Source organism: Vombatus ursinus, unplaced genomic scaffold (assembly GCF_900497805.2).
Source record: "Vombatus ursinus unplaced genomic scaffold, bare-nosed wombat genome assembly UNPS02009205.1, whole genome shotgun sequence".
NCBI lineage: Eukaryota > Metazoa > Chordata > Mammalia > Diprotodontia > Vombatidae > Vombatus > Vombatus ursinus.
Window position 1 is genome coordinate 21,453,055 of NW_020948983.1, and position 16,681 is coordinate 21,469,735.

A 16,681-nucleotide genomic window follows, 5' to 3' on the forward strand; every position below is an offset into this window, starting at 1 on the left:
TGTATTTCTCAAGGAAAGGCTGGGGAGGCCCAGAAGCATCTTCGGAGCAGAGCAACCTCTAAAAAGGTAGAGCCTTTGACACTAGCTAGTCACAGCATAGCTAATCCCCAGGATTGGGGTGGGGTGGAGTTGAGGAGTAGATGTGTGTGTGTGTGTGTGTGTGTGTGTGTGTGTGTACAAACGTACCTTATACTTCTAAGGTCTGTATCTAAAAACAGAGCAAACAACTTTTGCAGGAAAACAGATCACTTCACATACAGCAGGGATAAAAAGAGGTAGAAAGAGAAATAGAGACACAGACATGTGGAATTGTGTGTGCAGATGCACACGTGTGCATACACCCAAACTCTGAAAGGGTCTAATTCCAAAACCAACAAATCAACCAAAATACAGACTTACAGGGACAGCATTTTTCCATTTTTGCTATTGTGAATTTCTTAGTATACCTAGTATACTTAGTGTATCTAGTCTGGTATTTTGAAATTTTTTTTCAAATGCCGATGAAATAAATTCTAAAGCAGTTGATTTTTGCAAGGTGGTAACTCCTTTTTTTCCTTAAGCTAATTCATATCTACAAATATTTTTAAATATTGTTTTGATTTTTCATTGATGTTTAATCATATAAGTTACTAATAGCACACAGAAGGGATTCAATTCAATTAAATAAGTATTTATTAAGTGCCTATTATGTGCAGAGCATTATGCTAAATTCTAGGGAAATAAAAACAAATGAAATAGTCCTTACATTAATAGAAATATAAAATATAATGCCCAGAACAACAGAAACAATTGTCCTATTATACTCTTTCCTGGTTAGATTATATTCAACAAAGCAACAAGCATTTATTGTGTGTGATACATGTCTGGCACTGTATGGGCTGATGATTGGAACTGGTGATAGGGATAGAACTTGTGATTTTATTGATACAGGGAACCCTCAAGGAGGAAACTCACTCTCCCAATACAAATTGATACCTTCTCCATAACCCATAGTCCTAGAGAGTTGCCCATAGCCTTGAGAGATTAAATGACTTTCCAGGGTCACATAGTCCATCCTGTGTTAGAGGCAGTACTTGGATCCAGATCTTTCTAACTCTGAGGCCAGTTCTCCATCTATGTCATCCCACCTCTCAGGTATTAGAGATATACCTGGCCTCAAGGTACTTACGTTCTACTGCTGGGGGAGGGACGGGAGTGTGAGAGCATAACATATATACCACTGAGATTAGAAATTTATTTAAAGAGGGAGAGAACATTAAATAACTTGAGGTGATCAGCAAAGGCTTCCTAGAGAAGGTGGTCCCCAAGTTTCAATACCTTTTCTCTCTTATAGTACATATACATCTACTATACATATATATAGTATATATATGTATTATATATGTATATACATATATAATACATATTTCTTAAAATATGTAAAACTATTTCCAAACCCTTTGCATATTAACTTTCCAGTCTTTAAAAGCATATCTCTAAGAGGTGGCTATATCTAAACTCAGTTATGTTTATTTCTCTAGATTTATCAATCAACCAGCATTTATTAAGCATCTGCTGTGTGCCAGGCACTATGCTAAGTATTGGGAATACAAAGGAAAGCAAAAGAAGTCCCTGCCCTCAAAAAGTTCACCTAATGGGGGAAATAAACATAAAAATAACAACATATATACAAGAGATAAATGAAAGGTAATTTCTCATATGAGAAGGCACTAGGAGGCCTCTTACAGAAGGTGGGATTCAAGCTGAATTGAACTGAATCTTAGGGAAACTAGGGACTCTAAGAGATGGAGGTGAAGAAAAAAAGCATTTTAGGCATGGAGAAGAGCCAATGCAAAGGTACAGAGATGAGAGGCGGAATGTTGTGTGTGAGGAACGGTAAAGCAGACAAATGTGACTGGACCATAGACTGCAAAGAATGGGATAAAGTCTTAAGAAGACTGGAAAGGCAGAAAGGGGTCAGATTGTAAAGAGCTTTAAGTGCCAGAGGATGTTATATTTGATCCTGGAAATAACAGGGAGATGTTGGAGTTTATTGTGTGTTGTGATGCGGTCAGAACTAGCCTTTAGGAAAATAGCTTTGGCAGTTGGGTGAAGGATGGATTGGAGTGGGAGGGACTCAGAGTAGGGACATCAATTAGTAGGCTATTGCAGCAGTCCAAGTGAGAGGAGATGAGGACCTGAACTAGGGTTGTAGTCATGGGTGGAAAAAATATAAAATGATAGGAAAGGTTAGCAATTAGAAGGTCTGGACTCTACTCCTATCTCTGCCATAAACTATCTTGAGTAATTAGTTACCCTACATCATCTCTCTGGACCTCAGTTTCTTCATCTTCAAAATGAGGGGATTAGACAGGTCTCTATGGTCCCTTTTGGCTCTAAAATATTATTATTCTAAAGCCATTTGTGTTTCAATCTAAAGCATTCATACCCTAGAAGAAATTCCTGGCAACTCAGCTAATTGGAATTGAATGTGCTTAGATATATAGCAGGGTGGGGAGGTGGGGAAAAGAAACAAAAATGCAACGTATGCCAAAATACAAATATTACCTGTCAGCCATAGTTACTGCATCCTAGAACGAGAGGAAAAGGTAGGGGAGGATTTAAATGAAAATGGTGAATATTTCACATCAGTAGAAATTCAGTGTTAAAATAAAGCAAAAAAAAGGAACTATACAATGTCAGAGTTAATTTAATCAGATTTTATTCCAAATTGAGATAATCTTAGCAAAAATAAGTTGATGCTAAAACTAAGTAGAAGCTAGTGTTGAAACACAAAATTTACCTTTACATTTGGTTTGATTCAAGCAGCCTCCTACACCTGACTGAGAGGTTAAAAAAAGGGCTCTAAACTACTTTATCTTCTAGGGAGAAAGTATTTTTAATCCCCCTTATCTTCTCTGCATCTACCAATCTCATTGTGGTTTCTAGGATATGCTGTTGAAAAAATCCTTCCATTGCAATATTTGTTGGGTGCCTCATGTGCAAGGCCCATTGGGGGAGTCAGAGCTAGAACTAGGGTGGAATGACCTGGTCCCTGTCCAAAAGCACCGAAATTAGAGGATGCTGACAACATCTACATTCCTCTAGTAGCATAAAGGCATCCGGTTTAGTTAGGATTAGGGAAGTAGGACTGGGTTTGTGATTGCAGTGGTATAGGGAACTCTCAGGTGAGGAAACTCCTTCTACCAACGAGAGTCAGCCCTTTCATTGCTATTTAGAGTCTTGGAGAGTTACTTAGAGCCCTGAGAGGCTGAGTGATTTGCCCAGGGTCTTATGATAGAGGCAAGCCTTAAGCTCAGGTCCTTCTGAGTTAAAGGCTCACTTTTTATCCACTACACACTACACTCTATTAATTAATAGAGTTTTTGTTTTTTCTTTCATCTTTAATTTGGGGGAAGGCTTATTTTTACTGATTGAAAAAAATTTTTAATTTTAAAATTTTTATGAAGATTATTCATTTAAAATAGGAAGCTCTCATGTGGTTTCTTCTTCCTGGTGGCCATAACCCAGGTAAGCTCCTCCTTAACCCAAACCCACCCAGTGCCACCAGTGGCAGCCTCCTCACGGTGTCTTAAGGGTCTTTGCTACCTTGTGGCCTTTTATTTCATTCTCTTCTCAACTGAAATAGTCCTTAAAATTGGTTTGAAGGTTGTCTTTCATGTTACTTCCCCAGTCATATACTTTGAATCTTGCCCCACATACCAAAATGTAACAATCCATCTCTTCAGGAGAAATATTCAATTAAATTCAACAAATGTTTAATGAGTGCCAACTATTGGCAAGGTACTATGATGAACAAAACACTTTCCCTGTCCCCAAAAAACCAAAGCTGCCAGAAGTAGATTAAACTTATTTGAGGACATAAGCAGCTACTCATTACCGTAGCAAGTAACAGCCCAGTTTAGGCAAAGCTAAATTTAAGCAATTTTGGTTTTCTAATTTGAGCTAAGGAAAATGAAAAATGGGCTGTTAATGCGATCCCTTCAGGTGCTATGAAAACTGCAAACCATTTGTAACAACAGGCTATAATTTGGTGATTAATTATATTAATAGCAAAGTTTTACAGAAATTGAAGTAACTTGCAAGCAGATTTGGAAGGTTTAGGTAGAATGAACAATAATAATAATAATAATGCTAATGAATAAATGGCCTACCATCTTTGCCTGATATATAGTTGGTATATGCTTGAAATATCATTTGGGGTTTCATTTAGGATAAAGATTTAGAGCTGAAAAGGACATTAGAGTTCATCAAATCCTACTACCTCATTTTACAGATAATGAAACTTAGGCACAGAGGAGATGAAGTGACTTACCCAGGGTCACACAACTGGTAGGTTTCTAAGGTAGAAATTGAACCTGGCTCTTCTTGACTCCACATCTAGCACTTTATCCACTATGCCATCCTGCCTCTCAGAAATATAGCTTCATTGGTGATGCTGTGTAAGGATTCTAACATTACTGCATTTTGCCCTATTGAAAACTTGAATAAAGAATCTGCCTTATAGCTATATTCATCCCTAGGCTATCCACTTTTTATTTTAATGCTTATCAGAAGCCTCAATATCAGGGTATGCCATGTCCACTGATCTACTTTTTAGGTTTTTGATTCAAGAGGGCAATTGGCCACTGTTTACAGTGACAGACACTGTTTACCCTATAACCAAAAGAAGCCTTACTGAAGAACCCAGATGAGTCCAGGAGAAAACACAATTGGAGCAAAGTCACATTCCTTGAAAGAAAATAAACCATCTAGGACAAATTGGAGAAGCTTCCTGAAATCTGGAAACAATTAAAACATTAAGCTTCTCTTTCTCCTGGAATGGGGCATTAGGGAGTATTTTTCATTTGTGTGTTAATTTTTTTTTCCTCTTCTTTTAGTAGAAGGCTTAACACTATGAAATGAGTGGAGTGTTCAAAGCTGGTCCCTGCTCTGTAGTGAAAAGAACTGTCTGCCCCAGCTACTTTGGAGATTACTGCAATTATACTTTTCAGGTTGTGTCAGCTGCTAAAAACAATTTGGGCTGTTCACATCTGCTGCTTTACACCCAGGGAGGGCTGCAAAGGGGAATGACTGCAGTGCTGACTGAGCTAAGCCAAGGAGAACATAGGGATTGGCCTTGAGAGAAGAAAGGAAAGGGAAGAGGCACAATGTCAAATGGTGAGAAGACTAGAAAGGCCCCAAGGTGGCTTGACAATGAAAGCAGGAGGGTGTCAGCATGTGAACTTTCCCCCTCCCTGTCCAAATCCAGAGCCACTGCTGCGCTGTGCGGAAAAGCACCCACGCACGGGGTCACGAGGAAGCTCGGATTAAGAGGACCCAATGCTGTGTTTGAAAATACCTATTATTTCCCCCAAAGGGGCACCTGCCAAAGAAAATGGTGCCTCTTGATGGGGAAGGCTAATGGGATCATTAACTGGTCACTAGGGGGTTTCCTTATGTATGTTTCAGAACATTCCTGAACATTCTACTATTTAGGTGAATTGTCGGGGAAAATGAGCAAGAGAACAAAACAGAATGCTTGATGTGACCCCATCCTCAGGTGAAAAATAAAACCTCAGCCATGGGTAATAGGTGATATAATTACGAAGTGGAAAAAAGTTTCCTAGGTAGCAAGGTTTTACTTCTAAATTAGAAGTTTATTAACCTATAAATATACACTCCAGATTCTTCAAAGCTGTGTTACCCACCATCAACTGGGGGTTCTCCCTGTCGCTAGGAAGGATCCCCCACTATGAACGCTGTGAGCTACTTGGCTAGACATATCATAGTGCTTTCTTGGCCCCTAATTCTGAAGAAATACCCTTCTTCCTTTGTGACATATTGGATTGAGCATCTCCCAAGGACTTGGAAATTAAAAAGACCTCAGTTCAAATTGTATGCCCAAACACTCATTCACCATCTTTGTGATCCTGGGCAATGTCTCAGCCTCAGTTTCCTCATATGTTAAATGGGGATAACAACATCCATAGCGCTTAACCTGACTGGGCTGCTGTGAAGATCAAATGAAATAACAAATGAAATAAACAAAACATTTTGCATACTTTAAAGTGCTATGTAAATGTCAGTTGTTGCTGCTGTTTTTATTGTTGTTATTATGCTTAGTTCTTTGAGGTTTCTTTGTAAGGTGACTCAAGCCATTGGTTTTATATACATATATATATATATACACACACATATACATATATACATATATGTACATATACATCAGAGTACTAAGACATGTAAAATCAGTGATCAGAGAAGGAAAGCAGTCTTGAAGAGGAAGTGTAGAGGACCTGAGTTAAAATCGGGCCTCAGACACTTCATACTTACTAGCTGTGTGACCCTGGGCAAGTTACTTAACCCTGATTGCCTCACCAAAAAGCAAAAACAAACAAACAAAAAAAGAGGAAGTGTAGTATAATGCAAAGAAAACTGGATAGGGTCTCAGAGGCCTGGCTCCACCACCAGCTATCCAGCAAATTCTAGACAACTCATTCCCTATCTCTGAAGCTAGCCTACAAAATGATGGCTAGGCTTAGATGTATCACCTCTGTGGCTGTCCTCTTCATCTCTTACCTTCTACTTTTATTTGAGTTATCTGACTTACTCATAGCTTTCAACTTGACTATCCCATAATTTGTTCCTGTGCCAAGGGGATGGTGGGAAAACAAGAAGGACCAGAAATAACCTCTATTTGAATCACTTCAGGTTCTAGTGGGTCTAGGGAAGGCCTGAGCATTTATTCCAAGGTTCTTAGTCTTTTATGACCTTACTAGCAGTCAGCTTCCTACAGGCTCTTCAAGTATGTGTACTAAAAATAACCCTTGAGCTGTGGACTATACTAATCCCCCAAATGACTGGGGTAATGCACCAGGGAAGCCTCATCCAGAGCCAGAGATTTTCACTGGCAACACAGGCAGTGAATGCTTTAATGACGCGGGGATTGACAAGAGAATGGGGAAGTGACTTAGGGAGGTCAGTACATCCTGTCTGTGTACTCTTGAACTGGAGTCACTGGTGGGGTCTAACCTTTTCCCTGACCGTGTCCATGGCCTCTGGAGCACCTGTCACAGATATGGCCTCTTTTTCCTTCAGCAGCTCCAAAAGCATAAACGGGTTACATGGCCATATCATCCCTGTACTGTGTTTTATGACTTGTAAACTGTTTCTACATCTGCTTTCTTATATATTCCTCTTAATACCCTTTGTAGGCTAAGTAGGCTAAGAGTGGGACCTGTTGATTTCATTGATATCAGGAAATTCCTGGGGGAAGAACCTCTTTTTACCAGGAAGTGTAGGTCAGCATGTCCTCTGAAGCTTACAGTCACAGAGCAGGGGTTCTCACTCTGCAGTATCAGACTGGTTCATGGATAGATTTCGGGGGGATCTATCAATTTATATGGTGGGGGGAATTACATCTTTATTATAACCTCTAACTGAAATTCAGCATTTCCTTGTATTATGCATTTTTAAAAAAACTATTCTGAGAAGAATAGATTTCACCAGATTTCCAAAGGAGTCACACACACACACACACACACACACACACACACACACACACACACACCCCCAGGGTTAAGAACTAAGAACTGCCTTAGAGTCAAGCGACTTGCCTGGCCTGGGAGGGGGGTGGGGGGGTGGGGTTGGTGCATAACCAGCATGTGTCAGAGGTAAGGCTTGAACCCAGATCTGTCCTGGTTCCAAAAATAGATCTCCATCTGCTATACCATGTTGTGAGGTAGGTAACTCGGAAAAATATTATTATCTCTATTTTACAAATGAGGCAGGTAAGACAGGTTAAAGTCACGCAGCCAGTTAAATCAGAGGACTTGAAGCCCTGTCTCTCAACTCCTGACCTGGTCAGTACTCTCTATCCTCTTGCTACTATACCACAAAATCCTCTTGAACACTAAATAGCAACAGAGGTCAGTGCCACTGGCATCCTAGACCTAGGCAGTGTGCTAGGGATAATCATGGCAGCAGCTCTGGAAGAAACTGAGAGATCTACATGAGAATGGGAGTCAGCAGGAAAACCTGGCCAATGTTCAGTGGGGAGTGGGAAGAGAAGATCCACCAATGCATTGGTGGATGCAGTGAAGCACAGCTCTTAATGGCGAGCACTGCTGGGCAGAAGCTGTCACAGACTGGTGGGCAGCCCTAAGGAATCGGCCAACCAGGATGAGGTGGTCAGTGGTGGAATGGGCACTGGATTTGGACCTGGAGAACCTGGGTTGGGCTCCCAGTTCTGCCTCTTCCTACTTGCATGATGTTGGGCAAGTTACTGAACCTCTCTGTGCCTCAGTCTCTTCATACATAAAAAGAAAAAGGTAGGGCTGGACTAGAAAATCACCAAATTCCCTTTCAGCTCTAAACACATGATCCTCCGAACTCCTTTGGAAGCCTATGAACCTGAAACTGACTCAAATACAGGGATTCTGGGACCCTTTCAGGGGGTCTATGAGGTTAAGACTATTTTCATAGTAATCCTAAGATATTTTAATGGTAAATATTGGTAGATATATAATCCACATAAATAAAAGCTCTTCCGGGTCCTCAATAGTTTTTAAGAGTGTAAAGGGGTCCTGAGACTAAGAAGTTTGACAACCAACAACTATCGTTGCAAAGCAGATAACATTTATGAAGTGTGTAGAAAGTTTGGGAAGGAATACATATTGTTCTCTTTAGCCATACTCATCTCTGGCACCATACTGTTAGACTGGAGTCAGCCAAGTGATGGGATCAACTAAGATTATTTTATATATTACTGGTCTAAGTCACCAAAGCTTATGTTACCCTAAGGACAAAGTAAGTAGTGGGCAGGTAAGGCAAGGTCATTCATCCTAATGCCAGTGCTAGGAAGAAGAGACCTAGTCCTGAATCTGATCAAGGAAGGCTGTATTGCTGCACCACAAAGTCCAGTCCTGAACATTAAATGGCAAGACAGATGAAGTGACACCCATGTCTGTGATGACAACCAGTCTACCAGCACTGAAGGGATGCTGCAGTGGCAAAAAGAAGAAAACAGAAAACAGAATATTCTGGAGCCCACAGTCTATGGTTGTAGCAGCCGGGAAAGATCCATGGCAGTAGTTGTTCTGATAGCTACCGGGGGACTTCTGCTGCTTTTTAAGATGTGACAGCGCAGGCTTGCCCGCTTAGCCTTCTACTCTCTGGCCAACCTCTTGGGATTTAAAAGGGTTATCTATACCAGAGGTGTCAAACATGAAGGCCACAACACTTCTAAGTAAGGCTCAAACTAGAATGAAATATAATTGGGAAATCTTTAACCAAATAAATAAAAATGCAATAAAACACTGAAAATATTAACATATGGTTTTCTAAGTCAATACGCAGCCTGCACAGATCTTTTTCTATGGTTTAGTGGCCCCATTTTCCATTTGAGTTCAATACTACTGATCTACATTGATGGACACTAAACACACTTTTTCTGGGCAGATGGGGGAACCCTGTAAAGATACAAATACTCCATGGGCTATAGACATAGGCCCTCAGCCTCTCTCCTTGTATTATTGCCATCCTCTGAGGACTGAGGAGTGTTTGCTATAGAAACCTTCACACACCTTTAAATTCAATGAACTTCAATGTAAGTGATTAGCATAGTGCCTTACCCATAATAGAAACTCAGAAATATTAATTGAATGATTCTATAGAGTTATAAGCAAGGTTATTTTTAAAAGATATATCTGCCATTAGAGATCTCTCTGGACTGAGATATACACATCCCTGTGTTCTACACAGCCAAAAAATGGAGATGGGGGAAGAAGTTAGTAGAAACTGAGAAAAGTATATATGCTATTACACTCCCAAAAACTTTGTGGTTTTATGGTTCTGGATCTCCAAGGGTGACAAGAGCACTTCGGGAAAATGTTTTCCTAGTACCATTAGACATTATTTGTAACAAATCACTAACTGTGTTATCAGTTGAAGGAAGATGTCCAAAATGTTATCTGGACCCACTTTGGAGAATCTATGGATGGACGTGGACCAAAATTGCACAAGATAAGAAGGCATGGATGGGTTGCAATTTGTACCACTGTAGGAAATGCCTATGTGGATGAGGTCACAGATACAGTGCATTATCATTTGAAAGCCATCCTGTCAACTCTGCTGGTTCTCCCTAGTTGGGTGAATCAGCCAGCATGTACACTTTCCAGGCAGGCCATGGCCCTCTACCCTTGGAAAGTGATGTCACTCACCACAAACACTCAATGGCCATTTTATACTCTCAGTTAATTGGGATTTTTCTAGACTGGAATGAGCAAAATCTATCCCAGTTAATCCTTTTCTTCTGTATCATTGCTTACCTTTATGAATTCAACCTTCTCCTCATGGCAGATCTCCTCAATTGTTTCCATAAGTTCCTTACAAGTGTCAAGGTTTTCACCACAACTGACCAGTTGTCCATATAATGCTTCTATTTTCTCTCTCTTCTTTTCCCCTAAAGCTTGCATTTTTTCTTCATATTTCTGAGCTAGAGTTTCCAAGATCTCATTATAATGCAACTCAAAGTTCTGCTCCTGTCTTCCAAAATTCTCCTGTAAGATAGTTGAGACAAGTTATTTCAGTTTACATGACCACAAGTCATACCATTTTCAGCCATGTTTTACAGTGAAGCACCTTAAAATGTTCAGTTGTTGAATTGAGAGATAGAAGAGATTTTAAGATTAACTAATTCAAACCCTTGGTATATAGGAAAAGAAAACTAAAGCTCAGAAAGTTGTGGTTTGTCTATGATAACAATGCTGATTAGTGGAAGACCCAGAACTAGAACAAAGGTCTTTTCATTCCTGGTCATAGTAAGTCAATAAACATTTATTAAGCACTTACTGTGTTCCAGGCACTGTCCTAAGCGCTGGAGATACAAGCAATGGCAAAAGATAGTCCCTGCTCTAAAGGAGCTAACAGTTTAATGGGAGAGACAACATGCAAACAACTATGTACAAACAAGCTATACATAAGATAAATTGGAAATAATTTTAATAATTTTAATTAAGGGAGATTGCAAAAGGCTTCCTGTGTAAGGTGTGAGGTGGGGGACAATCAGTTAAAATGCCTGGAATCTGGAGATAGATATGTTCAGAGGCAGTGAGGTACCATGGGGTGGACATAGCTCTGGGCCTGGAGTCAGGAAGACCTGAGTTCAAATTTGACCCAGACACTTACCAGTTGTGTGATCCTGGGCATGTAACTTAACTTATGTCTGCCTCAGTGTCCTCAACTGCAAAATGGGGATATTAATAGCACCTCTGTCTCAGGGCTGTTGTGAGGACCAAATGAGATAATATTGACAAAACACTTAGCACAGCACCTGGCACACAGCAGGTGTTTAATAAATTTCCTTCCTTCAAGATCATCTGTTCCATCCTCTGTACTTTACAGATGAAGAAAACAGATGTAGAAAGGTTAAGCAATTTATCCAAGGTCACAAGGTAGTAAGTAGCAGAGCCAGAATAAATCCCAGGTCATTAGACTCTAGAACCTATTATCCTATCTAGGTTCCCAAGGGTGGAGGGATAGGTGGGAAGGGTGGGGAGGGGAGTGGGAAGTTGGGTAAGATCACGAACTCAACCCACTTTCTTAACATTCCAGAGTCAACATAAAGCAAGGATTGCACAGCTTAACAACTGAAACAGGCAGCTAGGTGGCACAGTGGATAGAGTGCCAGGTCTGGAGTCAGGAAGAGTCACCTACCTGAGTTCAAATCCAGCCTCAGATATTTATTAGCTGTGTGACCTTGGGCAAGTTACTTAACCCTGTTCACCTCTGTTTTCTCATCTGTACAATGAGTTAGAGAAGGAAATGGCAAACCATTCCAGTATCTTTGCCAAAGAACCCCAGATGAGGTCACAAAGAGTTAGAGATGATTAAACAACAACAGTTGCAAGCATCTGAACGAGTTTCTATTCTCAATGCATGCTGAGGCTCGTTCAGGTTAAGGGACTTGACGAAGGGTTCTAGTCCAGTTATATTATCAGCAAAACCTGAACTAGAACCCAGCTCTTCCAAATTGGATTCCAGTGTTATCTCCACTGTGACCTTGAACAATCAAGGTCAGATTCTGTCAATCTCTCTTGGGAAATCTAGTCTTGTTTCATTTCTGCCCTGAAGCCTTTGAAGTGTAGTTTATATAATCTGATAAAAATCGACATTTATTCATAGAGGTATCTAACTTCCAATCTCGTTTTTGACTGTTGAAATGTATTTCCTATAATTTCATCTCCTGTAGGAATGAAGAAAGGGTGTCCAATGTCTTTTACATGCTTACAGAGAGTTAGAGATATAATCGTTAAATTTGAGAGTCAGAAGGGGGCCCCTTTAATGTTTCCTGATAACATATTTTCTATCATTTGCATCAATGAACACAAATTTACCAACAGTGTTGTGCTAGGGGCAGAAATGCTACAAGACATTCTCTGCATCCAAGGAGTTTATGATCTCATTGAAAAAATAAGACTAACAAACACATTTATAATCCCGGATAAGGCAGTGCATAAATGAAGTGCTACTTTTATAGAACTGCCATGAGAAAATGAAGAAAGAGCTCACGGTGGGCAGCAGTAATCAGGAAAGGCCTTGTAGAAGGGAAGTGATCTGAGTCTTGGAGAACAGGTAGGCTCTGGCAAAGTTGGGGGAAAGAGGAAGGGAATTATAGTCAGAGGGAATAACATAAGCAAAGACTCAGAGGTGAATCTGCTTATGATTTCTTCAGAGGGTAGCCAACAGACTAGGTTGGCTAGAGTGGAAAATCTACACTGAGGAACAATTCAAGAGATAAGATTGGATGGGTGGGAGGGAGAGAGTAAGATTGTAGAGAGCCTTGGAGACCAGAACTGTAAAAGTCAAACTAGAGTTTTTATTCTATCCTAGAAACAAGTTCCTATCAGCCATTTCCAACTGATGCATCTCAGAATGAACAATGCCCAAAACAGAACTCTTTATCATGTTCTAAAACAGAACTCTATCTTTCTTCTCTACAGCCCACCATTCTGTGTAATTTTTCCATTCCCAACTAGATGCCACTGTCCTTCCAGTCACCCTGTTTACAATCTTAGGGTCATCTTTGAATTGCAACTTGACCTCGCCTACATATCCAATCTTGTTAATTCTACCTCCATGGTATCTCTCATTTTCACATAGCCACTGTTCTAGTTCAAGCTTTCATCAACTTTTGCCTGGCTTCAGGGATGTGCTAGAGCTTATTATTAAATATTCAGTGTGAGCATTTACACCTAGGAAATTGGCCAACTACGATCTGGGCTTGGTTTATTGTTTTGTTGATTGTCTAGACTTAAGAAAGTACAAAAGAAAGTGTTAGTAAGGAAAATTAAACTTAAAAATGTATTATGGTTGTATTCTTCCCTCCAGCCATTTGTTAAACATTCACTAGCATGTATACCCTTGCTGGCTAGTTCCCACAGCCTTTAAATTGGTTGTGTCTCCCCTCCTCACCCATCTGTACTTCATGCAACTCAAACGTCACCAAAGTGATATTTCTAGAGTACTGGTCTGAACACGTCAACCCTCTGCTCCCGGAGCCCCAGTGATTCCCTATTAACTTCTACGATCAAATACAAACTCATCCATTTGGCAGTCAAAGCCTTTCACAATTCGCCTCCAACCTACTTTTCCAGACTCATTACACATTATTATCCATTTTGTGCACTATGAAACGTCCAACTGTCACTTGTCCTTCATATGTGACATTCCATCTCTAGTCTCCACACCTGATGCGTGCACTTACCTCTTAGAATTCATATTCCTTAAAAGCTTTACTCAAGTGCTGTTTTCTCCAGGAACTTCTAGTGACTCTTGCCTCTCAACTACTCTTGTGTTTACTTTGTACATATATTGAATCTACTTATACGTGTACATATTGTTTCTCCCAATTGACTGCAGGGTCCTTAAAGGAAGGAGCTGTATGATTTTTTTCTCTGTATCTTTAACTTGTTAATTGTTTTACTAAATAAGTCAATTAGACTTTTCAAGTTTCATTTTGCTCATCAGTATAATATATAATATTTGCTCATGAGGATAATGATTGGTAATAGTGATCAAATAAGATGTTTGCAAATTGTTTTGCAAACTTTCAAATGCTATATGTAGCCACCTATTAGTATTATTAATAAATCAATCATTTATTACACATCTATTCTGTGTCAGGCACAGATATAAAGAAAAGACAAAAGCAGCCCTTGCCTTCAAGGAGCTCACATTCTAATGGAGGGAGACAGCATGGATGTAAATTGGGATGTGCAAGATGTTACAGAGTAGATGGAAGTAATGTCAGAGGGGAAGGCACTAGCAATAGGAAAGGCTTCCAGCAGGAGGTGACATTTGAGCTGAATCTGAAGGAAACCTGTGATTCTGAGAGATGGAGATGAGCAGAGAGAGAGCATTCCAGGAATGGGGAAAGTCAGTAGTGTCAACACTCAAAAATGGGAATAAGGAGCATTGCCTAGGAGAAATACTAAAATACTATGGGCCCCATCTATGCTACAAGGTTGTTCTGAGGATTAAATGGGATCAGTATGTGAAAGCACTTAGAAAACATAAAGGACCATACAAATGTAATGTATTAGTAGTAGCCAAATGCATTTTGGGATTGCTATAACCATGTCTGCATTATTTCCCATGGGGAAGGAGGAACTGACCTCCCTGAGTTGAGGTTCTTCCTCTTCCAATCCACCGATACATTTCCTTAAATATATTTTCTGTAATTCTCATCCTTAAATATTGTTTTAATTATCTTGCCTTATAATTTTAGAGCTGACAGCAATACAATGATCCAAGACAATTCCAAAGGACTCATGATGGAAAATGCTGTCCACATCTAGAGAAAGAACTGTTGGAGTCTGAGTGCAGATCAAAGCGCACGATTTTCACTTGTTGTTTGGTAGTGGTTTTTTTCTTTTTGGTCTGTTTCTTTTTTCACAACATGACTAATATGGAAATATACATGATTGCATATATATATATATATAAAATCTATATCAAATTGCTTACCATTTTAGGAAGGGGGTAAGGGACAAAAGGAGGGAGAAAAAACTTGAAACTCAAATATTTTTAATGAATGTTCTTTATATATAATTGGAAAAAATAAAATACTATTAAAAATAATAATTTTAAAGCTGAAAGAGACCTTACAGAAAACCTCATGTGCTCTCCTCATTTCACTGATGAGAAAGCCAGCAGGCAGTAGCTCAGTAGCATAATATGGGAGAATGTTAGATTTGGAATACCTAAAGAAGACTCAAGTTCAAATCTTGCCCCAGATACTTACTAGCTAGGTGACCCTAGGTAAGTCCCTTAACCTCTTACAGCCTCAGTTTCATCATCTGTAAAATGAAGATAATAATAACTACCTCAGAGGTGTTGTTAGAATCAAATAAGATATGTAAAGTGTTTTTCAAGGCTTAAGGTGCTATACAAATGCTGGGGCGGGAGAAAAGTGAGACCCAGAGTGATGCTGTCATTTACCCAAGGTCATGTGGCTAATTAGTGACAGACAAGGACTAGAATATGATTCCCAGTCTAGTTATTTTTCCATGCTACACTGTGTTCTCTTATACTTGGCCTCAGCCTGGGGCCAGACCTTTAGAAGGTCATTCACTGAAGAAGAGAAGGACAAGTTCATAAGTCCCATAGGCCTACCAGTCAGATATTACCAAAGTCCAAAGGTGAGAACAGTCAGCTTATCTGTCAAGTGTAACAATAATGTGAGCTCATATCAGTCATGCAGATCATTCCTGAAAAGGACTGCGGTCAAGCAGGCCTGAGCATTGTAGGCCACCAAATTAAATGACCACAACTGTGTCTGACCCAGTGAAAGCTTAATTAGGGTCTGGCCAGAAGTAACAGGTTGTCAGTGAAGAGATAAGCAGAAGGGCCTTGCATCAGGTGTGGGCAGCCAAAGGCCAGTTTGCTTCACTCAGTTTCCTACAGCATGTCACTGCCCCTTGGAGCTGGAGAGCTCAAAGCCAGGCTTCCACATTGTGCTTGATGAGCCTCAGCTATGCTATGAAAGAAGGCTGCAGACATGTTTTGATGTACTACACTTCCCTCCAATTCCCTCCCTTCCTCCCCACAACCCCCCACAACCCCCCCAATGGCTATTTTCTCTCACATTAAATCTAAACCTGGTGTGGTGATCCTCCAAAGTCTGGATAGGCAGTCCCTACCTATCCAAATTTATTTCCCATTATAAACCAATCTCAGATCTCGTCAGACCAATGTCCTTATTATCCCATGAAAATCTAAGCTGTTTCCTCACTCTCTCTCACTCTTCATATCCAATATGTTGCCAAGGCCTGTTGATTTTACCTTTGTAACACCTCTCATATGTGCCCCCTTCTCTCCTGTGACACTGCCACCACCCTGGTACAGGATTTCATCACTTCACATCCATCCATTGTTTACTGCACTAGCCTGCTGGTGGGTCTGCCTGTCATAAGTGTCTCCTCTCTCTGGCCCATCTTCCACTCAGCTATCAAAGTGATCTTCCCAAAACCCAGGGCTGACTGCCTCAATCCAACCTTCCCACATCTGCTCAATAAACTCTAGTGGCTCCCTCTGACCACGAGGATCAAATACAAAATCCTCTGTTTGACTTGTAAAAATCCTTCATAACCTGCCATCCCTCCTCCATCTTAGTCTGCTTGCACCTTACAACTCCCCC

The 16,681-nt window shown here is 40.2% G+C and overlaps 1 protein-coding gene across 1 annotated transcript in view; it reads right to left on the minus strand.

The window, feature by feature from the left end:
- FSD2 (fibronectin type III and SPRY domain containing 2) overlaps positions 1-16,681 on the minus strand; it is a 58,261-nt gene that overhangs the window by 38,365 nt on the left and 3,215 nt on the right. Inside the window, exons 3-4 of the mRNA XM_027852257.1 lie at positions 10,311-10,541; positions 2,548-2,570 (exon numbers count right to left, since the gene is read on the minus strand). Of these exons, the coding sequence (XP_027708058.1) occupies positions 2,548-2,570; positions 10,311-10,541 (254 nt within the window). The remainder of the gene's footprint in view (positions 1-2,547; positions 2,571-10,310; positions 10,542-16,681) is intronic.